The sequence below is a fragment of the Amphiura filiformis genome, chromosome 1 (assembly GCF_039555335.1).
Source record: "Amphiura filiformis chromosome 1, Afil_fr2py, whole genome shotgun sequence".
Classification (NCBI taxonomy): domain Eukaryota; kingdom Metazoa; phylum Echinodermata; class Ophiuroidea; order Amphilepidida; family Amphiuridae; genus Amphiura; species Amphiura filiformis.
Genome location: NC_092628.1, coordinates 79662913 through 79684614, shown reverse-complemented (window position 1 = coordinate 79684614; position 21702 = coordinate 79662913). Strand labels below are relative to the sequence as shown.

At 38.2% G+C, this 21702-nt stretch overlaps 1 protein-coding gene across 1 annotated transcript in view; it reads left to right on the top strand.

The window, feature by feature from the left end:
- LOC140163339 (uncharacterized) overlaps positions 1 to 21702 on the top strand; it is a 52256-nt gene that overhangs the window by 22054 nt on the left and 8500 nt on the right. The window contains exons 7-15 of the mRNA XM_072186741.1: positions 1095 to 1175; positions 3501 to 3575; positions 4754 to 4981; positions 8385 to 8578; positions 8801 to 9065; positions 11252 to 11332; positions 12296 to 12382; positions 12820 to 13272; positions 18611 to 19117. Coding sequence (XP_072042842.1) covers positions 1095 to 1175; positions 3501 to 3575; positions 4754 to 4981; positions 8385 to 8578; positions 8801 to 9065; positions 11252 to 11332; positions 12296 to 12382; positions 12820 to 13272; positions 18611 to 19117 — 1971 coding nt within the window. The remainder of the gene's footprint in view (positions 1 to 1094; positions 1176 to 3500; positions 3576 to 4753; positions 4982 to 8384; positions 8579 to 8800; positions 9066 to 11251; positions 11333 to 12295; positions 12383 to 12819; positions 13273 to 18610; positions 19118 to 21702) is intronic.

The following is a 21702-nucleotide window of genomic DNA, read 5'->3' as shown; positions in this document are numbered from 1 at the left end:
CACTATCTATTTCAAGCTTAATTTGCATATTTACAGGGGTAAAGATTTGCAAACTGTCTATTTACTAAACGGAAAAATCATAACTGAGATGAAGAACATGAATGCTACCTAAGGGGCTGAGCAAAAATTATGAGCATTGGGAAAAGGTCAAATTGGCGGTGAGAATTTTTTTGCCAATCAAAAGGGAGGGTGGAAGCAATTTTTGGCAAACCGATAGGGGGAACAAACAATTTTTGGCATCTTTCAAATAAAACGCTCTAAACGCTTATAGAAAACAGTACAGAAACGCTTACATATATATGCAAATTTCCCTGCTCGATGCGCTCGCATTTATATATCTAAACCATTTAAGGTTTTTAAATAATTGGGATCCCAAAATATGTCATGTGCAAAGGGGGGGTGCAAAAATGTATGGCAAGCCGGGAGGGGGGCAAGCAATGTTTGGCAGGCCGAGAGGGGATAAGCATTTTTTGCAATTTCAACCCTCCCCAGGCTCTGCATAATTATTGCACAGCCCCAAAACAATTCTAGGCATGCTAGGTGGGACTAGCAAATTATGTATTTACAAGAAAATAATATAGAACTAAAATTCGGGTTAAGTATAGGCCTACGTTGATAAAGTATTGGTGAAAACCCCGGGGCTTGAATTTGATACATAAGGACTCGGACTCGGGCTCGGACTCGAACATTGAGGACTCGGACTCGGACTCGGACATCAGAAATTGGCAGGGACTCGGACTCGGACTTGGACTCGGACACCAAGGACTCGGACTCGGACTCGGATAACGAGGACTCGACTACAACACTGCTTTGATTCGCCATTGGTTAACAATCTATGCATATGCAGGGCTAAAAGAGGTCGGTAAAGCAGCAATGCTTATCTCTCTTCACCTCAAAAACCAGAAAGATGGCCCAATATAGAGCTTCCTTGAGAAAACTTGTATATATAGTGTAGTTATGTGGGTTGAATTTGTACATGTACTCATATATGATACACTTCCATAATGATTTACAAGAAACAAAAACCCTATAAGCATTTTGAATAAACCACACATTTGGTAACTAAGTCATTAAATCTTAATTTCATTTCTCAGATAGCCAGAGTTCTACGTCGGCCACGAGCCCTCTTCTGTTAAGCTCAGTTCCACAATCATCAAGTCAATCACCTGGTGACAGTATGTAGATTTTTAATTTTAATTTTATTTGATTTTCTTGTGACGGAAACTTCTTGGGGCAGTTATGTAAAGACCCGGTGTAACGACATTTAAATGGGGATTCCTGGGAGTGTGTAGGGGCGCCGCTGTTTGATCATAGAAATGTGTGCCATTATTAACTAAATTAGACCATTAAAGACTTTTTATTTTAAGCCTAATTTGCATATTTACAGGGGGAAAGACTTGGAAACTGCCCATTTCCTAAATGGGAAAATCATTACGGAGATGAAGAACACAAACAAATGGCTATTTTTTAATTTATGAAAGAAGTGAACAACAATAAATATAATTGTTGGGTTTTTTTGCAATAAGTTTCCCTAATGTATTTTCACTACTTCAAAAAATCTTTTGATTTTATCGACCATAAAATTATATTCAGCATTCACCATCATGGCATTCCAGAAGCTAGAGTTGTTTATGATGAGTCTTGGAGTGATGTCTTTGTGAATGAACAGATGATGACAGAGACATCCTCGCAACAGCTACAGGAATCCTACAAAGATGTGTGTTGGTACCATTCATCTTAATAAATGGATTTTGTGCTTTGACTGTCTCTAAAAAGACTCATGATTTGTACCTTATCTTTGGAGATTTTGTCGTAATCCACAGAAAATCCTCAGTGACCTAACATTTACAGACGACATATATACATGTATGTACTAAGTTCTTGACTGATATAATAATAATAATAATAATAATAATAATAATAATAATAATAATAATAATAATAATAATAATAATAATAATAATAAAAGCGACAAGGCTCATCCACTCGTTCAAGCGTTCAAGACATTAAAACAAAAGACTGAACAAAAGATAAAGAAAACCAGAAGCAAAATCAAAAGCAAAATCAAGGAAAGAACTTAAGAATTACAGAATGTCTCTGACATAAGATGAGTTTTCAACAACTTTTTAAATACAGTTACATTTTTAGCAGTTGTAATATATTATATAGGCAGTTCATTCCATAGACGTCGAGCTGCAATTGCAATGATTGAAAATGATCTGCCACCCCATGTGCGGTTGATTTTGTTTCTTGAAGAGGTTGCATGTTTCCAAATCGAAGAGTACGAGTGGGAACATAATTTGAAAGGAGTTCAGATAAATATAATGTAGCAATATCATGATTACATTTTTATACAATCAACATAAGTTTAAAAAGTAATTTTTGGGTGACAGGAAGCCAATGCAGTTCCTTTAGGATTGGCGTGATATGGCAAGATTTTCTGAAGAAAGTGAGAATTCGAGCAGCAGTGTTTTGAGTTTTCTGAAGTTGGTTTGCTGGTAATCCATAGAGAAGTGCATTGTTGTTATCCAAACGAGAAGAGATGAATGAGTGAATAATTTGTTCAGTCCCAGGGGTGGTACTTAACACAAATGACCATACAGTTATGCTCCCCGGAAAGCCCCCTTTTTTTTTTTTTTTGGATTTCACAGCTCCGAAAGACCCCTTATATTTAACCAAAATACAGCTCCGAAAGACCCTTGATTTTGATTTCAGCTCTAAATAAAGGTATTTTCAGGTAATTTTCAACCAGAAAGCAAAGACACGACCCTTTATTTTGACTGTTCACAGCTCTAAAAGTTCCCATTTTACTTGTTCGCAGCTCCAAAAGACATCCTTTTACTGGTACGAGGTCAGCTCCCAAAGAACCACCACCTCACAATTCCGGGGAGCATACCCACCAAAAAATTGGATGTGCCCCCCCCGGTTGTTCAGTAGCATCGCGACTTAGGTACTTAGGCTGATGTTACGTAGTTGAAGCGATGAGCAACGAATGACATTAGAGATATTAGGTTGCATGGTCATGGGTGTCAAAAATTGCACCTAAATTACGTGCCGAGATAAGGCAGGTCACCGATGCCTGGGACCATGCAAACATTTTCAATGTTGATTTTAGACAGTTGTTGGTGGGATCCGAACTGAAAAAATATCGTCAATCCAGAGAGCTAAATTGGAAGACTTTTGTGAAGCTGCAGCATTTGTTGGTCTGAAACTTCATCTGGGAAAACAGAACTCTATCCTATAATGACTTCAAATTTCTCAGTAATAACATCTTCAGAAAATGACATGCAAGTATTTTGCAAAAAGGGTGGAATTAAAAATTGGGGGAATGAATAATAAAGGTGGAATTTGGCGGAGATCAGACAACGTATAATGGCGCGTTATGGGCTCTCTTATGATAACTGGAATTTTTCTGGTACTTTTCTCTTTAATATTTTAACGGGGAGCCCCCACTGCCTACGCTACTGCAACTAATTTATTATCTTAATTTCATTTCTCAGAAAGCCAGATTTCGACGTTGGTCACGAGCCCTCTTCTGTTAAGTTCAAGTCTACAATCATCAAGTCAATCACCAGGTGACAGTATTATGTACTCCTTTTCTTTTTCTTTTATGTGATGATCTGGTGTAATGTCATTTAAAGCCATGTTATAACATTTTCATACAAAATGGATTAGCATTTCTTTGCCATAAAATGTTAGCTTTAATGTCAGATATATTTATTTTTGAGCCGAACAACTAAAGAAAAGCATAGAAAATTGGAATTTACTACCAGCGCCGATGTCGCTAATACGTACCACTCCTTCGGTCGTGTTATGGTACGATCCTTTGTTGGGTAAATCACCGTCCCGCATGTCTTGTACGTACTGTGTTATGAACATCGTGTACATGCGTTCGACTAATAATTCCAATGTAATAATAAAACAACGGTTCCTGCGTTTTATTCAAAATCTAGAGTCTTGATTTTTGCAGGGTATGTTGGTTTAATAATGTAAAATATAATCATGTAAAAAAAAGAATTTTGGAAAATATTGAGGGCGTCCTCCCAGCAAATGTTATAATGGCTTTAAATGGTGATTCCTGTAGGGGCACCGCTGTTTGGTCATGGAAATATGTGTCAATATTAATTAAATTAGACCATGGAAGTAAGGGCACTTTTTATTTTAAACCTAATTTGCACATTTACAAGGGTAAAGACTTGCAAACTGTCCATTTACTAAACGGGAAAATCAGAACTGAGAGGAAGAACACGGATGGCTATTTTAAATCATGAAACAAGTAAACAACAATAATATAATTAATGTTTTAGTCACAATAATTAGCGCCCTCAATTTCTACAAACTTGATAAATAAATTGTGAGAATAGGAAAATTAGTATATATAATATTAATATATAAAATGTAGAACGGTTTAGAATCATAAATAACGCAGTTGTCATTACCCACTGAGACGAAAGAATATTGTGACAATCAAACAGCGATGGGGGCTGTGTGTGGGAACTGGGTATATCCGGGGTTCGCGCCGTGTTCATGATGTACGTGCATTTCAAATTTCCTACAGTGCGTGGCATAATTTAATAGTGTACGCACACATACATGTACGTATCAGGCATACACACCTCAGTCCAGCAAAGTAAAAACAAGGTCCGTTTTATTTTGATTCGTGATGCAACGCACGCACTATTCTTTATCATGTTTATCATTATATTCCTCATCCAAACATACAACTTGATAAGTCATTTGAATATAATCACAGGGCCGACAACTCTGATGCCGCCCCGGGCTTCAGCGTCAACTTCAAGACTCTTACCATGTTCGTATAGACGTGTACGCATGTTGCATGGTGACCAACTATACATAGATGAATGTACTACCTGCAGCTGCGATAACAGTACAGTAAAATGCGACATCAAATCTTGTCCACCAACGTTTTGTGACGAACCAATAGCAGATCCGACTGAGTGCTGTGACCGCTGTCCATATGGTAAGTTCATGCTAGTTCACACCCAGGAGTTCTCGAAATTTTATTCGCCAAAACATGTGGACCTCTGAGTGATATTCGTCATTTTATGGATTCATCGCTATACTGAAATCCGGTGGGGGGGGGGCACGTCAATATGAAATGTTTATATATAGGTGTATGGCTGGCACTTTCACAGTAAGGGGCACATACTGCAGTTACTGTCCGTTTTCCTATACACAATACACAGTGCTCTCACAATTGACGCGTGACCTTACAAATAGCGTATGTTAGAAGTAATAGGCAATTGCCTAGTTAACGTCACTGTATAAAAAATAACCGGCCAATATTTAAAATATTCTCTGAAATTCTAGAAAATATAGTTTTGTAACATGTCCTAAATTTTTAGCTAATTTAGGTGTTTGGAAATAGTCGCACTTTGGTGTTTTAGTGTATGTTATAGGTAATAGGACATTGCCTATTTAACGTCACTGTGTGAAAAATAACCGGCCAATATTTAAAGTATTCTCTGAAATTCTAGTTTTGTAACATGTCCTAAATTTTTAGCTAATTTAGGTGTTTGGAAATAGTTGCACTTTTGTGTTTTAGGAAGGATATGTAAACGACAGATAACACCAAAAAATATGAAGAAATTATTTTCAAACCGTGTTAAGTCTGCAACCATATATGCTTCTCATTTTCAAGAATGCTGGTTAACAATAAGCACCTCATTGTCTCATTTCGTAAACAAAAGCCCACACATTATTGTATACCTTGCGTTTGCTTTATAATCGTTCACCCAACTGAAACTATAATACCAGCTCATTGCTCATTGCACAGGTAAAACAGACACATGTGTTGTGAGGATTTAACCAGAGAAGATCTGATTAGTTGAGCTGTTTTCAGTGAGTGTTATCTTGGTTTAATAGCTTTTAATGAGGTTTAAGTCCTGCAAAGGTCGTGGTGAATTCTACTGTAGACATGACTGCATCATGATTCGGTGAAAGCAAAATGTAAAAACAATATGGGGTCATTGGGTGAGAGCGTGATTTTTGGCATTCGCTGAGTGCAAAATGTAAAAAATATGGGGTCATTGAGTGAGAACACGACATTGTTTTTAATGGAACCTTTGGGCTGTTGTGGCGTGTGGTGGTGAACTCAACGACATGTAATCGTGAGTGCGCGCTGGTTCGAATCCGAACGGTTCTGATTTTATTTTCTCCTTTATTATAGTGCCAGTTTGTCTGAGCTCCATTTCTTTATTTATAATATATTTTCTTAGGCATGTATCTTCTGGATCCTCGCATTTAATATTTAATGTCTCATATTGACTGATGTCCTGCTAGGATACAGCAGATAGGCCGCCCTCTCTATTTATTATTATTTAAGTTGTTACAATTCAACAGTTCAGGGTTCTTAAACTATGAACTTTATTAATGATGCAATTCAACTTTAACACAACGTTGTTGCAACGTATATATTGGCAGGTATAAATCCTTGACATGTAACTGATTTTAAACAAATCACTGCACTACTACGGCGGTGAAAGGTCATCGTCTGCAAGGAGAGGTCAAATTCATCGCGAACTGTGATTGCTAGTCACTTTTACAACACTGTAATCAACGCTGACCATATAGTGGGTGCATAATGTATACGAGCGATCTGTGTATTCGGGGTTGCGACTATCAAATTATTTATCGGGCATAGTTGATTCTATGCCCCGGGCACAGTTGCTTATGACGTCATCTTGATAGAAACAACGGGGGCACAGCTATTTTAAAGACTCCACTTTTAACCAATCAAAGACTCCACTTTTAACCAATCAGTCGATGTGGTCCACCTTATATAATGGAAGGAAATCTGTGTAATAATATCTGAGTGTTTTTTGTATTGTTGTAAGTGCAACTTTCAAATCTGGACCTTACTACATTAAATTGACCGGTGTTTTATTGTTTTTTGGACTATCGTATCAATTCAGGTATAAATTCTGCTTCCAACGCATTTTTTCAGATTTGTAATACGATAGCCCGTTTTTGAATAATTGCCATTATTTAAGGGGGGTTAGTTACTTTTTTTGAGATGTTTATAAACGAAAGCAAGGACAAGAAGGGTATCACCCGCGGGATCACCCAGGGTATCGCGTGCTAATATAAGATAACGAAAGCGAGATCAATATGAGCATGACATCGATATTCATCTCATTAATGGATAAAAGCAGAGGATGATTTAAAGAAGCCCCATCATGCACTGCAAACGTGTTATCACTAGAGTTTCAACTGCCACTTTACTTTTCAAATCCCATTGAATTATGTGCAAAAGATGTTGTTTAAGAATTGTGCGTGTGTCATTATTACTTTGTCGATTTCAGAACAAAAGTGATGTATGCATAAAGGATAATTCACACCTTCTGTAGGTAAGATAAAATGTGAAATCGACTAGCATTTTGAATGCGTTTTTATTGTAAATATATCAGTCCAAATTCAAATTAAACCATGCCCGTCAATGCAATGTGCGAGCAGTGGTGTCATGTTCACTCACACAGCTGTGCTAACCGCAAGTCAACACAGTGGCGTGGTGGGAAGTGCTTAAATCATCCTCTGGGCTAAAAGAACTGTATTGTCGGAAAAATGCATTTTGGGGTATTTTAATGTCTGAACCTAGCAAACCTAAATAGTTGAGCTGATGTAGGAATAAAATAGCTATCACATCTGTTTTTGAACAATTAGACCACTCAGTTCTTGAAATATAAGAACTTTACAATACACTCATTTTCAATCTGTTCCACGGATTCAAATGTCAATCAATGATTTGTATCAGCATATCTGGAGCATAAAGTGTCATAATTGTCTTTGAACCCGTGGGCGTATTAAAAATGAGGTTTTTTCGTAAATTTCTTATACTTCAAGAACGGATCGGTCAATTGTAAAAATTAAAGAACAAGTATATGATATCTGTTTTATTCTTAACCACGTCAACTATTTAGTTATGTTTGTTCAATAAACGTTTCCAACGATACCGTTCTTTCAGGGATACCCTGTACATAGATAAGTTCCCGACGATACAGTTCTTTCAGGGATACCCTGTACATAGATAAGTTCCGACGATACAGTTCTTTCAGGGATACCCTGTACATAGATAAGTTCCGACGATACAGTTCTTTCAGGGATACCCTGTACATAGATAAGTTCCGACGATACAGTTCTTTCGGGGATACCCTGTACGTATGTTCCACGGTGCAATATGGAATCCAGCTATTCTCTTTGTTATTTTTGTTATTATTTACGTTATTAAAATCAAATAATATTGCTGAAGAAATGTTTCATGCCCAGGAATGACGATAGAAGAAAATATAATAAGTTGAAAATGATTTTAGGTTGCAATAATTAAACAAACGTCCATCGATTTTTTGTTTTGTTTTTTGTATAAGATGTACTTGTGTACAGACTTGATGCCACCGTAGCTGAATTGGATGTAAGTACATCAATCTATACATATACCATTAATCTTCAACTAAGTTTCAACCAGAAAGGACAAGGTGTCGAAGGAGAGGGATTGTGGAAGGTCAGTGCATGGCTATCTCCAGACTCAAGTAAAAAAGGAATTCTCGGATACGTGGATCAGGTACAGTCTTTTAAACAAAAGTATCGTAGATTTCTAAGCAGGGATGTTTATACATGTTAGCTCATGTTATACTATCGACAATTTAGTGATTATAATCCAATAGTTATATAATGTCATCATTCTGAGATATTCCACAATGAGTCTTCCACAATGGATGATAATATTTTAACTTCATTGATATCAATCTTATTTTCTTTTCACTTTCTTCTTTCTCATCATTAGGTCCTTACAGTTACACAAGCGAGCACCTGGCTAGTCAGACCGCCCTACTATGGTGGCTTTACCTTTACTTTACCAAGTATTAAATACATTTTCAATTCTTCTGGTATACGTCCAGAGTGCATGGCGTACCTTTGCCTTAATTTTGGGCGAGGCAACAACCCGGACCTACTTTATCCGCAACTACCATTTACGTTATTAGGTGTACGTAGCGAAGACGATGACACCCCAAATTCGGATGCTTTGACTGTGTGTATGCACTTGGCTGGTATGTTCAGCATCTTGATGTTTTTTGTTATCTTTTGCATGATAAAGAGCTATAAAGGGCCTAAAATTTTCTGTTAGATACCAGGAAATGTGTCCATGATTATTATATAAATCCGACATACATTCCAGCATGTAGAATAGAAGACATATATTTAAGGAATGTAGCATATTAATATTCTCTTGACCTATGAAAAGCACATTCTTTTTGTCACCTTTTATTAAAAGTTAAATTCGGCTGTATTGTACTACCACATGTGTATCTCGAGTGTACCTCTTTAGATTTTGTTCAACTCTATCCAAGAGCTATTTTGGCTGTATTGTACTCGAGTGTACCTCTTTAGATTTTGTTCAACTCTATCCAAGAACTATTTTTTAAGAAAAATATGCTTGAGACTCTGCATTGCAGAGTCTGCGAGATGAGTGTCCTGATCCAGCCATCCAACAGTTGTACAATAATTTGGAGAAAGCTGTGGAACAGTCAGTAATGTCCATCATTAGCTTTAAGATTAGCTTTAAGTCGAAGCGCCGATGGGGCGGTCACTTGCACCATGCTGCACCACTCTGGTTTCCGTGAGTGTGTTGTACCCAGTAGTTTCTCTCAATTTGGACAATTATAGATACGCTTTCATGGTCTGCAACACGAACTAAGAGACATCAGACCTTCGAGATAGACGAGATTAAGCAAAGCAATGTATCAGCAAACTAAGCTTCAAGAACACAAACTAGGATGACGAGGAGATTAGAGTGGTATGTCTGGAATCAGTGGAATGAGGCTGCAAACTTTGAGATAAAAATGCAAGACGTATTCAATGCTGATAAAAACTGTATTGTAGAAACAGCAATGTATTCTGCAAGTGCAAGGTCAGAGAGAGGGATGGTAGCCAATTAGAATGGTAATACTCGGGACCCAGTCCTATATCATTGTAGGTGTTTTCTATGGGTCGTAGGCAATAACCCCTGGTGTCACAGGTTATAATACAGGTCAAATTTCTAATTTGTTCATATTTTATTGTACGCAATCCTCGTCTTATAAAGATTCAGAATAAGTATATTTTGACCCATCTATGACGTTTTTGAGCTATTAGCAAAAGAGAAAATGTCACATTTTGCACTTTTATCACTTTTCTTGCAATTAGTGTCCCTTATGTCGTTTCATTATTTCATGAAAGCCTTTGATTTTATTGACCGTAAAATTATATTTAGCATTCTCCGTCATTATCAAATTATGGCATCCCAGAATCTGGAGTTGTTTGTGTCTCAGAGTGATGTCTTTGTGAATGAGCAGATGGCAGAGACCTTCGAAACAGCTACAGGATATGTTTTGGTACCTTTCATCTTTTGGTAACTGTTGTCATGAAATTTGTGTTTTGACAGTCTCTTAAAGACTCTTGAACCCTATCCTTGGGAATTTTGACATGATCCACAGAAAATCCTCAGTGACATATAATTTGCAGACGACATATTAGACTCATATGAGATATCGATCCCAAACTAGGCGACCATGTGAACCTGCAGCATTTGTTGTTCTGCAATTTTATCTAGGAAAACAGAACTTATGTCCACTCTCTCCTGTAATGACTTCAAGTATCTCAGTAATAACATCCTCAGAAAGTTACATATAGGAAGACACGCCGTGTTGCTACTTTGCTAATGAGCTGATGGTTTCAAACTTTAAAAAAAACCTGTCTATAAGCTTCTATACCTACATCCGGCCGAGACTTCTTTATTAAACTTGGGGTTTTCCATAAGTACTGACATTGATAGCTTCCTTTTCCTTCCTAAGTGCCTACGCATCATCCCTGGCATTAGAGAGCACCCAACAGTGCAAATATCACGAAACCAGGACCAAATGATACGGTTACACGTTCTTTGATTCACTCAGGATCAACAATCTATGCATTATGCAGGCCTACTAAAGAGAGGTCGGCAACTCCATTTGTACCCAGAGTAAACAACGACGCGCATCTCGCATCACCTCAAGAGATCAGTAAGATGATCCAATAAAGACCTTGCTGTAAAAAACTTATTTATAGTGAGTATAATTATGTGTGGGGATTTGTACATGTACCCATTTATATGATACGCTTCCACAAAAACATTTACCAAAACACCTAATAAAGTAATCGCAAAAACTTGAAGAAACTGCACATTTGATAACTAAGTCATTATCTTAATTCAATTACTCAGAAATCCAGACTTCGACGTCGGCCACAAGCCCTCTTCTGTTAAGTCCACGTCCACATCCATCAAGTCAATCATCAGGTGACAGTATGTAGTCTTATTGATTCTTTTACAATTATGATGATCTTGTGAAGGAAACTCTTTTGGGGCAGTTATTGTAAAGATCTGGTGTAAACGTTCCTGGGGTGTGTGGGGGCTCCGCTGTTTGATCATAGGGTCTATGATATAAATGTGTGCCATTATTAACTAAATTATACCATTATAGAAGGGCACTATATTTTAAGCCTAATTTGCATATCTACAGTGGTAATGAAAACAAGGTCGTCCGAGCGTTTTTTAGTTCGTGACGCTTAAACCTACTGGAATTTGTATGATTCTCCTTTTCTTTATTATTAAATATTATTAGCATTCCTTAAGGGGTGGGTATGAACGTTTGGGCAGTATTTATTTTTTGGGACATTAGAGCACATCAGACATATCAAATTGCATTCTGAACACGAATGTCCTTCTTATATCAAATAATTTTGATTTTTTGAAATTCGCAATGTATACACATTTTATGGCAAATGATTAAAAATTGATATTTTTGATATTTAACAGTACTCGAAGTAAACTTTATAAAGCTGGTGATTTATACTTACAGTGTATGTAGGTGGGATGAAAAGCCGACGATCAATTGAAAATTTTGGGAAAAAATCCATATCTTCAATATGAAAGGTCAAAATTTTCAATTGATTGTCGGCTTTTCCTCCCAGCTACATACACTTTAAAAATATGTCATTAGATTTATAAAATTTACTTCGAGGACTGCTATATATCAAAAATGTGAAAAATATCAAATTTTAATAATTTGTCATAAAATTTGTATTATATCGTCAATTTCAAAAAATGAAAATTCTTTGATATCAGAAAGACATTCATCGTATTCAGAATGCAAGTCAATATGTCTGATGTGCTCTCATGTCCCACAATAAATACTGCTGTCGAAACGCTCAAAACGCTCATTCCAGATCTAACCAAACATGCTACTTATTTTAATACTTATCACAGGTGCCACAACTCAGATGCCGCCACTTTCTAACGTTACCGTTTTGAATAGAAGTGACGTTGCACTTGGGCAAATATTGACCTCTAAATGTAAGTACAAACATGAAATTGACAATAGCCATAGTTATAAAATGTGTTTTATTTTGTTTTGAAGTCCCACGGTAAGTCAGGGAGCTCAAATAGGAACAAAATATTTATCCTGAATAAGAAATTGGACAACCGTGTCATAAAAACATTTGTATTGGGATTATCCAAAGCTACAGCCGTTTCCAATGTACCAAATCTGGATTCGCTTTAACCAACATATCTAAACAACCAAAAACAACATTTTCATTAAATAACTTTAATGTTGTAGCTGAGATTTAAGAGTTTAATCGTAGGTAGTTTCAATATTTTGGTATGTACATTATAAGATTACAGAGATGTGATGATGGAGGTAGATCTGTTTGAATGACCTTTGTAAATTGCGAGTCTGGCATCACGAAAGAAACCACATTATTCTCTGAATATCTATTTTCTCCATTCAGCTATCATCAGAGTTTTCAAGACGGAACCTAGGATCCTACAGACTAAACGTTTGGATGATACCCACTGGACACTCACTCTTGATATCAGATTAAAAATTCTTCCTGGATCGTTTAAAGTGACGGGAACCAATTTATGGAAGATGAATTTATGGGGAAGCTCGGAAGCAGTCGACAACGAAGACAAATTTGGTTTTAAGGAGCAAGTGCTAAACGAAACACACGCATCACTTCCTTTGATAGCGAATGAAACCGATAACATTATTAGATTCAAATTTAAAGACGTTATGTTCAACCTGCATGGAACGGACGCGTGCTCGGGCATTGAATTTATTTGTGCACGAATCGGAAAGGTAGATTTGAAAGATCCGCGTTACAAGCTGATTGGCGTCAAACGAAATGGGAAACAAAGACCATCGAATTTATTGGGGTGCGGAAGACTGGATGAATGTCCATAAAGCCTTCACTTGAAAAACCAAATGTCGAAGTGAGAGTCTGGGCAGTTGTAGTCCTTCTACAGTCATGGACAAAAGTTTGGAATACTTTTATTTTTGTATTAAATGCAGTTTTCAACCATATTAGGAACAGGTTTATTGTTCTGGAGTAGTGCTCAGTTGATTTTAATTGAAAGATGCAAATATCCTTTGATGTTTACAACACACAGTTTGTCAATTAAACAAAGAATTACCTGAGGAGGCGCATTACAATGGAAAGGTCACATAATCGCAACACTTTTTAGCGACCTCTTTGTATCACAAAATGTGATTAAAGACACTAGCAAACGTTATTGTTAAAGAAAACTTAAACTCTCACTGTGACATGTTCAGATAAATCTCTTGCGTGAGAAAACACATCTCAATATTTGTTCAAGGTCATGTACGCGACGTGACATTCCCTCGACCAGGTTTGCCAAGGTTCCTTGTGGAATTTCTCGCCAGCAAGCAATGAGGGCGTGTCTAAGTTCCTGCAGGGTGATTGGTTGGTGGTCCATGCTACCTATCCTGCGGAATAGCTGCCCATCAGTTCTCTATAGGGTTTATATCCGGGCTTAAAGGTGTTCAACATTCTCTTTTTCAAGGAATTCCCTCACGCGTAGGGCTCTGTGCGCCGTGGTGTTGTCATCTTCGATCATGATATTGTTCCCGAAGTCTCTTCTTGCAAACGGAAGCATAACTGCATCAAGAACATGCAGGTATTGGTCCTGGCTCATGTGTCCCTCTAGCATGTAGAGGTGTCAATTTCGACCTACTGTGAAATGCTCCCCATATATGATTCCACTACTTTGTCCCTGGATTCTAGGGCAGGATACAATCCTCAAGCAGGGTCTGACCAACCTGTCTTCGGACCTTGAATCGACCATCTTTTCTGTAGAACAGGAACCGGGCCTCGTCACTAAAGATCACATTACGCCAGTGGCCTACTGTCAAATTACTATGTCTCTATGACCAAAGCAAGCGCGCGTGCCGATGTCTTTGCAGAAGTATCGGCTTTTATATTGTCATCTTGCGCGAAAACCCGCACAAACCAGTCTATTGTTCACACGTTTCCTGGTAACAGGCGCGTTTATGGACCTGTTCGTAGCCGAGATGCAGGCTTCGTGCGGCCATTACGGCAAAGTCTCAGGAGAGATCAATCTTCCCTGGCGGTTGTCTTTCGGGGCCGACCTGACCTTGGTCTAGGTGATGTAGTTCCGGTCTCTCGACGTCTCTTCAAAATTTTAGAAACTGCACCTTATGTAATTCCTAAAGCGGCACCAATGTCCTTCTGTTTGTAGCCGCAATTACGCAAGTCAATGACGCGGGCGTATAAATCTGCGCTCAACTCGCACCTCATGATCAGAAATATCGTATACAACAGACAAATGCAACAAAGTAAAGCTGGTTTCTTCACAAATGCAAAAGCCAATGTAACCTTATGAATCATATCGCTAATATAACCGCGAAAATGATGCCCGGTGGTTCATTGCTCAGGCATAAGACGTTATTGTCCTACATTGCGTATTGTGTGATGTGGAATGGTACCTAAGACCTTGCCAGATACCCGTGGTCCATTTTGCATAGCTGACGGATCATTGGTGGTAAGAAAACTGCACTTTAAAACAGGGCCATGCTAAAAATTAAAAATATTCCAAACTTTTGTCCATGACTGTATGTAAGGCATATTGGGTGGCTTATAAGGGAAAATCAGGCCCTATTAATTGTAAGACTCTTCCTGTGTGCAGTGTAAAATTTATACCTACTCATGTTACTCTCTGACCACTTTTCTGGGAAACGATGATTCTCAATGTGTGTAATAATTGTCATTACAATATACCTTATTATACTTTCTCCGTGCTCAATCTCTAGCTTATTTATGTCCGGGACCGTGTATATGCGAATTGCTGCACTCCACCACGATCATCCAGTCTGTCATTTAAAACTTCATATTTCAAAATCACTACGTGACAATCGGTGGCCGAGCGGTCTAGCGCATCGGAACCATACACTGACGTTTAGTTCAATAGCCATGTTAGTAGCAGGCGGCGCGGGTTCGAGGCCCACCTCTGCCAAGTGTGATTTTTTGACAATTTTATTTTAGGGAAATGGGGCTAGGCGAATTTATGTATGACGAAGGGAGGAGTGCTTCATTTCCACTACGAGTGCAGCGTTGCCATTTAAATCTGAAATGACTCATTTTTACGATCTGCGCATGCTCATTATCCTCGTTTAGGTTTCCAACTAAGAAAATTCGATTTTTTTTGGTCAGTTTTTGTTTTCAATACACTGACTGGAAGTTCAATCCACTGACAAGAGATTGCCTTATTCTTTGAACACATATATATTCAACTGCAATGTAGGTATTAAACTTTCCGAGTGTAATTTTGGAAGACATACTTCCTCGGAATTTTTCGGGATCATCTTCGAGAGTGGTGTGGCATCGCCTTGTGGCGTTCAATTTACGATTAATAATTACAGACCTGACTAATTAGTCTCTCACGCTACAGCGTGTAGTATCTGTGGTGTGTTATTTGTAATGTAGTTGTAATGTAAGTGATGTGACGGTATCAAACCCCACATCAAACCGTATCATCGAATCGAAATTCGTGGCGTTTCCAGGCTCCTCACCATTCTTGTTCTCCGAAAGGCGTATATCAGTTGTGATGCAATATGGATGATGCATTTTGACAATGGATGATGCATTCTAGAATTGTGGGGCAAACAGTTTGGCAAGCCGAGAGGGGGGGGGCAAGCCATATTTGGCACACATTCTTGAACCGCCTTTGTAATAAAACGCTTAAAAAAGGGACTGTTCAATAATTATGAGCCCCCCGGTGAAATTTCCAAACGGCTCGCCAAAAATCGCTTGCCCCCCTCTCGGCCCGCCAAAAATCTTTTTTTTGGGGGGGGGATCACAATTTGCAAACCTTAAATGGTCTAGGCCTAATAAGCTATACATGTTGCGAGCGCAGCGATCAGGAAAATGTGCATATTTAAGCGTTTCCGTACGGTTTTCCTAAGCCTTTTTAGAGCGTTTTATTTAAAAGGCGCCCAAGAATGTGTGCCAAAAATCACTTCCCCCCCCCCCTCTCGGCTTGCCAAAAATTGCACAGCCCCTAAATAATTTTCCTCCGAATTTTCCTGCTGACTACGCTCGCAACATGTATCTACACCATTTGGCAAATTGGGATCCCAAACCTTCTGCAAGAGGGAGGGCGAAGATTTTTTGGCAGACCGGGGTCAAACGATTCAGTTTTGGCGGGCTGAGAGGGGGGAAAGCGATTTTTGGCGAGCCGTTTGGAAATTTTACCCTCACCGGGGGAAGCTCATAATTATTGCACAGCTCCAAATAGAATATGATCTGTCATCGATAGCATGTGCTAAAACTGTCGCAATATAATAGAAGTCATTGTAGCAATGACTGTCTAGCTATTTATCAATGTGTTATTGAACACACACAAAAGTGCACGATGATATTCATCTTGTAGCTTTAAGGCTACATGCTCTTTTTGGTTGAAATTTTTGGCGGGAAATAATCCCGCCAAAACATTAAAGTAATCTTTTCCCACAACTAAATATCATATAGTCAGGAAATTAATGATGCATCTGGTAGCTTAGATCATAACTTTCATTGCACTTAGTTGCAATTATCCCAGAAAATTCTTGATTTGTTTTTACAGAGTCTTGAATTGTCGATGTTTTTGATCAAAAACATCACTCGGTGTATTTTGAAACTCGAGGCATTAACTCTTCTCAAATTAGCCCCAAATCATAATTTATTATATGCACGTGTAGCAAACACCAATGGGAATAATTGGACGTTGTTTGCGGAGCCTAAATTTGGTTTGATTTTATTTCACAATAGAATTGTGAGAATTTTGACCTGACATTTACTTTTTGGATTTCAAATTTAAATTTATTGATATACATATTTTGAATAAATAAAGAGTACGCTTACCTTTCTGCAACACTTCCCGGTATCATTAAGCATCTGCTGATAACCAACATTTTAGCTGAAAACAGTCCCTTCCTATCATTTTTTTTTTTTTTTTGGTTCAAAAGTCCGTACGCTGCTTGTATAAACTAGCACAGCGAGATAACGAACAGAGCTATTTACGGTGGGGTATCTATTGTAAGCTATTAGGGTAGGCCTATAGTATATCTTCCCGCAAGTGACAAGATGTGTCAAGAAGGGCGGTATATTCAAACGCTATTGTCTGGATCATTGAGTATCGATTGAGCACGTATACATGCAGCACGGATGTGTGTGGTCCTCCCCAGGTTTTGACATAAATTACAAATGACGTTGTGAATGACCCAGCGTTTTCATTTTATTATTACTAAATTAATCGTCGTTTATCACGAGTGCTAAGAGTTGTACCAGTTCAATTCATCAAAATTAATTTGTATTAAATGAAAAACAAACAGACAAGTAGAGTCATATGTCTTTCTATGACCAAAATCAAAATCAAAATGATTTTCAATACACTAGAAACGTGTTGATATGTATATCTTTGAAAAATCGCCGAATGTTAACCACAGTCACCGTGGCACAGCATAGGCATCTTTAGCATTCAGTGAAATTGGCAGTGGTTCGAACCCCGGTGAAAATTTTAGTATTTTTTATTCTTTTTACTAATGCGCTGTGCCGTTTTACAAACACGCCCCTGAATGAAACTCATGGGCATGTACCCTTAAGCAGGGGGATCACCAGAGTTCAAAAATCAAGCTCAACTTGATTGAAATTCCACTTGTCTCTTTCTTCATGCATTCTGGTCGTGAACATGGCGAAAATATAAACATGTACTTACGTATATGAGGAATAAACATTTTATGTTACAAAAATTTGAAGCCTTGTATTTTACATTATCATTTACTACACATCAGGGCTGAAAGGAAACTACAAACACAAGCTAACACAATGAATTTGTATTGCTTCTGTTTTCTACTTTATTCCTCTTTACAATGACACCACATTTGAAACAATAACCTTTTCACGGCTGAGTGCACGTCTTGTGAATGGAGTGGGGTCTCAAACAAATTGACCGTTTTGAGCCGGTTTCTAAACAATGGAACGCGGTTCCAGCCGGTTCCGGCGGTCAACCGGCGAACGAGTTTTGATTTCTGAAACGTAATTGATGACATCATGATGATATGAACATGATGAAGGAGAAGGATGAGGTGAAGAAAGAGAAGGAGGCGGAGGAGGAATAGGAGGAGGAGGAGTATCGGAAGCTATCGGAGAAGCTATTGATGTCGATATCTTATATACCTCCTTATGCACGTAATATTGCATTTTGTTATCTTTAAATTCTCAGCAACAACTTCAGAACGGTTAGACAGCTTCAGTGATAGCAGTGATTGGCAGCCTTATCTACCATGTTTCTTCGAGCAAACCCTGCTTCTACACGAACAGACTATCACGCGGGATGAAGTATGTCAAATTTGTACGTGTATCAAAGGCGAAATTAAGTGTGAAAATGATCCTAAATGTGATTGCATTTACAATGAAAAGATATCGATTGAAAACGGACACACGATTCAGCTAGACGATAAGTGTACATCATGTTCATGTGACCACGGAGAAGTTTCGTGTCTCGATCGTTGCTCAAGTCTGACTTCAAGTTCGTCGATAGCGTCAGGACTATTAATGTGTTCGTATAGAGGTACACTCATGTTGCATGGTGGGAAATTAATCATAGACGCATGTACAACTTGCGAATGTGACAACAGTACAGTCAAATGCGACATCAAATCTTGTGCACCAACATTTTGTGAAGAACCAATAGTAGATCCGAATGAGTGCTGTAACCTCTGTCCATATTGTAAGTTTACGCTAGTAAAATGTGTTTGCAAAAAAATCTTTTCAGATTGTTCAGATTTTGGTGAATGAAATTTTTGGTAATTCTAGCTTCCATAAAAGAAAGAAAGAAGAAACGTAGAACGGGTTTTTTTTCGTCGCCTTATTCATTACCTTTTCTCAAGTTCGCTCCACAGGTTCGCTCAAAGATACTCAATTACACGTGCCTGGCATACCTCAATTTTTTGAGTATAGGATAAGTCACACGTTTGCGCAAATGAAGTCGGTCACAAACTTAATGCGCAAACGTGTGGTGGTATGTCTTGTGCAAGAGATTGGCTTGTGGAAGAGTCGATGCATATTTTGTCGGTGTTTAAAAAAATCTAAATTGAGAACATATGGATGTTTCTTTCCATTACTATCACATTGTGAAAACCCAAATAGCTGAGGTGTTTGCTCAATGCTATGAAAATATTGATGTCTCTATATTGACACAGGCTAAATAAGTGGTATATTTGCTGGAAAGGGTCCGAATTAATAGCACTCTATGTGCGCCATCTTGGAAAAATAGCTCAAAATAGACTTCCTCGGCAGTCGTTCAAAATTTTTGGAAATTCAAGCCTGCTGATATTAGACTTGATCATGACTGCGCGTCTTGTAACGTAGCGGTCAAAATTGGCATATTTCATATATAAATTGGCTACAAAATCAATCACATAAGTGAAATGTGAGTCAAACATAATGTCCCGGGGTACTCAGTAGTCTACAAATGACCATAGGAGGACGTGCCACAAAAATGGGTACCATTTTCTGCGTTTTGGTATATCAATGACCCCTTTTTTTAAGCCAATTTTAGTATGTGGATGAGTCCTTTTTTCAAAATGTTCTAAATTTTTCGGATATAGCCCAAATTTGCCTCAATCTAGCTAATTGCCAAATTTGTCCAAAATTTTTGAGGAAAATTTGTTAAAACTGAAAGAATTTGAGTTAAATTGGCCGAAAATTGTGACTTTTGGTATATCGATGGGTCCAAATTTCTTTAAAGATTAGTATATTGATGGGTTCATTTTCAAATTCTCAGCGGACACCCCCTACCAAAACCAAACTTGATTACCCCACCCGGGTATTATGTTTACTGAAACAAAATTTAATGAAAGGGGCTATTTGTTCTTAAAACAAATAAACCTACGTTCAAATTGCGTTACAATTGCAACTGTACTGGCAGATCTGGAACTAAGACTGAGAAATGCACGCAAATGCCTAATAAATTTTGGTTAAATGCACTCAATTAAACTGCTTAGCAACTGTCAATCAAACTGCCGCTGTGTAGATCAAAATAATTATCAAGCAATGTGACTTCACTTTTTTAAGGCTTCTGCCTTCCAAAAACCGCGAAAGTTGTTATTATCGTTATTAAAATCATAATTATGAACTTATTGTCCGTTTTCCTAGCTGCACAGTATGCCCGGACAGTGTGTCTGTAATTGACGCAGTACACGGCTCTGTGTTGAAGGTATGGGACCCTTTCTTTAGAACGTCGTGGTGGTGTTATTTTTAATTCAAAGTCTTGGTAACTCAGATCATCAATTGCAGAAACCTGTTATGATTACTAATATCATTTCAAAAAATAGAATAGAGCATGTTTTCAAGGTAGTTTAAGTGTTTATGTAACACGTTGTGCAAAATCACACAGAATATGTGTACTAATTAAATGGAAATAGCATACCTTCCATGCCTGAAACTTTGTCTGACATTACAACAGCGCCACATGCGAACAATACAAGCGATTCCTTAGGAACTCACATGACAATCATCGTCATTTTTTCCTTTATCATGTGTCCAAAACACAATTCAGTTGGTCAATGTCTTCAACGTAGACACCCTCTGACACCGTACTGTATATTTTTTCATATAGTCCAAAGTAAACACACTAACGTGCAGACGTTTCGATAGCTACCAGCTATCTTTCTCAGTGCTACTGTTGATGTGATGATCGCTGAGCAGCTGTTGTTGAACGCTGCTTGGCAACGGAGTTGCCAGACGATTTCTCCATCAACAGGTCGTCATAAATGTGACTTAGGTTGTACTGGCCCTCGTCTCGGTTCATTGTTGCTCCTTGTTTTCTGATTGTTGCTCCTTGTTTTCTGATGGTGATGGCCTCCTTTATCCATCTTGTGTATTTGTCACTCTCTTTTCCGACAATCATTGCCTCCTCTCAATTGATGATATGGTTATTGTCCACCACAACATGGTCAGTTATCGCAGATTTATGGATGGTAGATTGCGAAGCTTTCCTGTTGGCTCTGGTGCGGATATTGGTAGCGACTCTCTCTGCCTCACTTCTATTTTCATCTAAGCGCTTCCCGAATGTGAGATCACAGTTTTTGCATGGGATTGAATAAATGACATCCGTAGAATTTTGCGGCTCCCGTTTATCTTTCGGATGGACAAGCAGATTACGTAAAGTGCTGTGGGGTTTCATGGCGACACGCTCGGACACCCCTTCAACATACGGTAACGTCACCAATCCCCTGGATTTTTCACTGTCGTCTTTGGACTTCTTTCCTTTTTGCTTAGGAGTAGCCATTTTGCTCTTGACTTTATCTACGC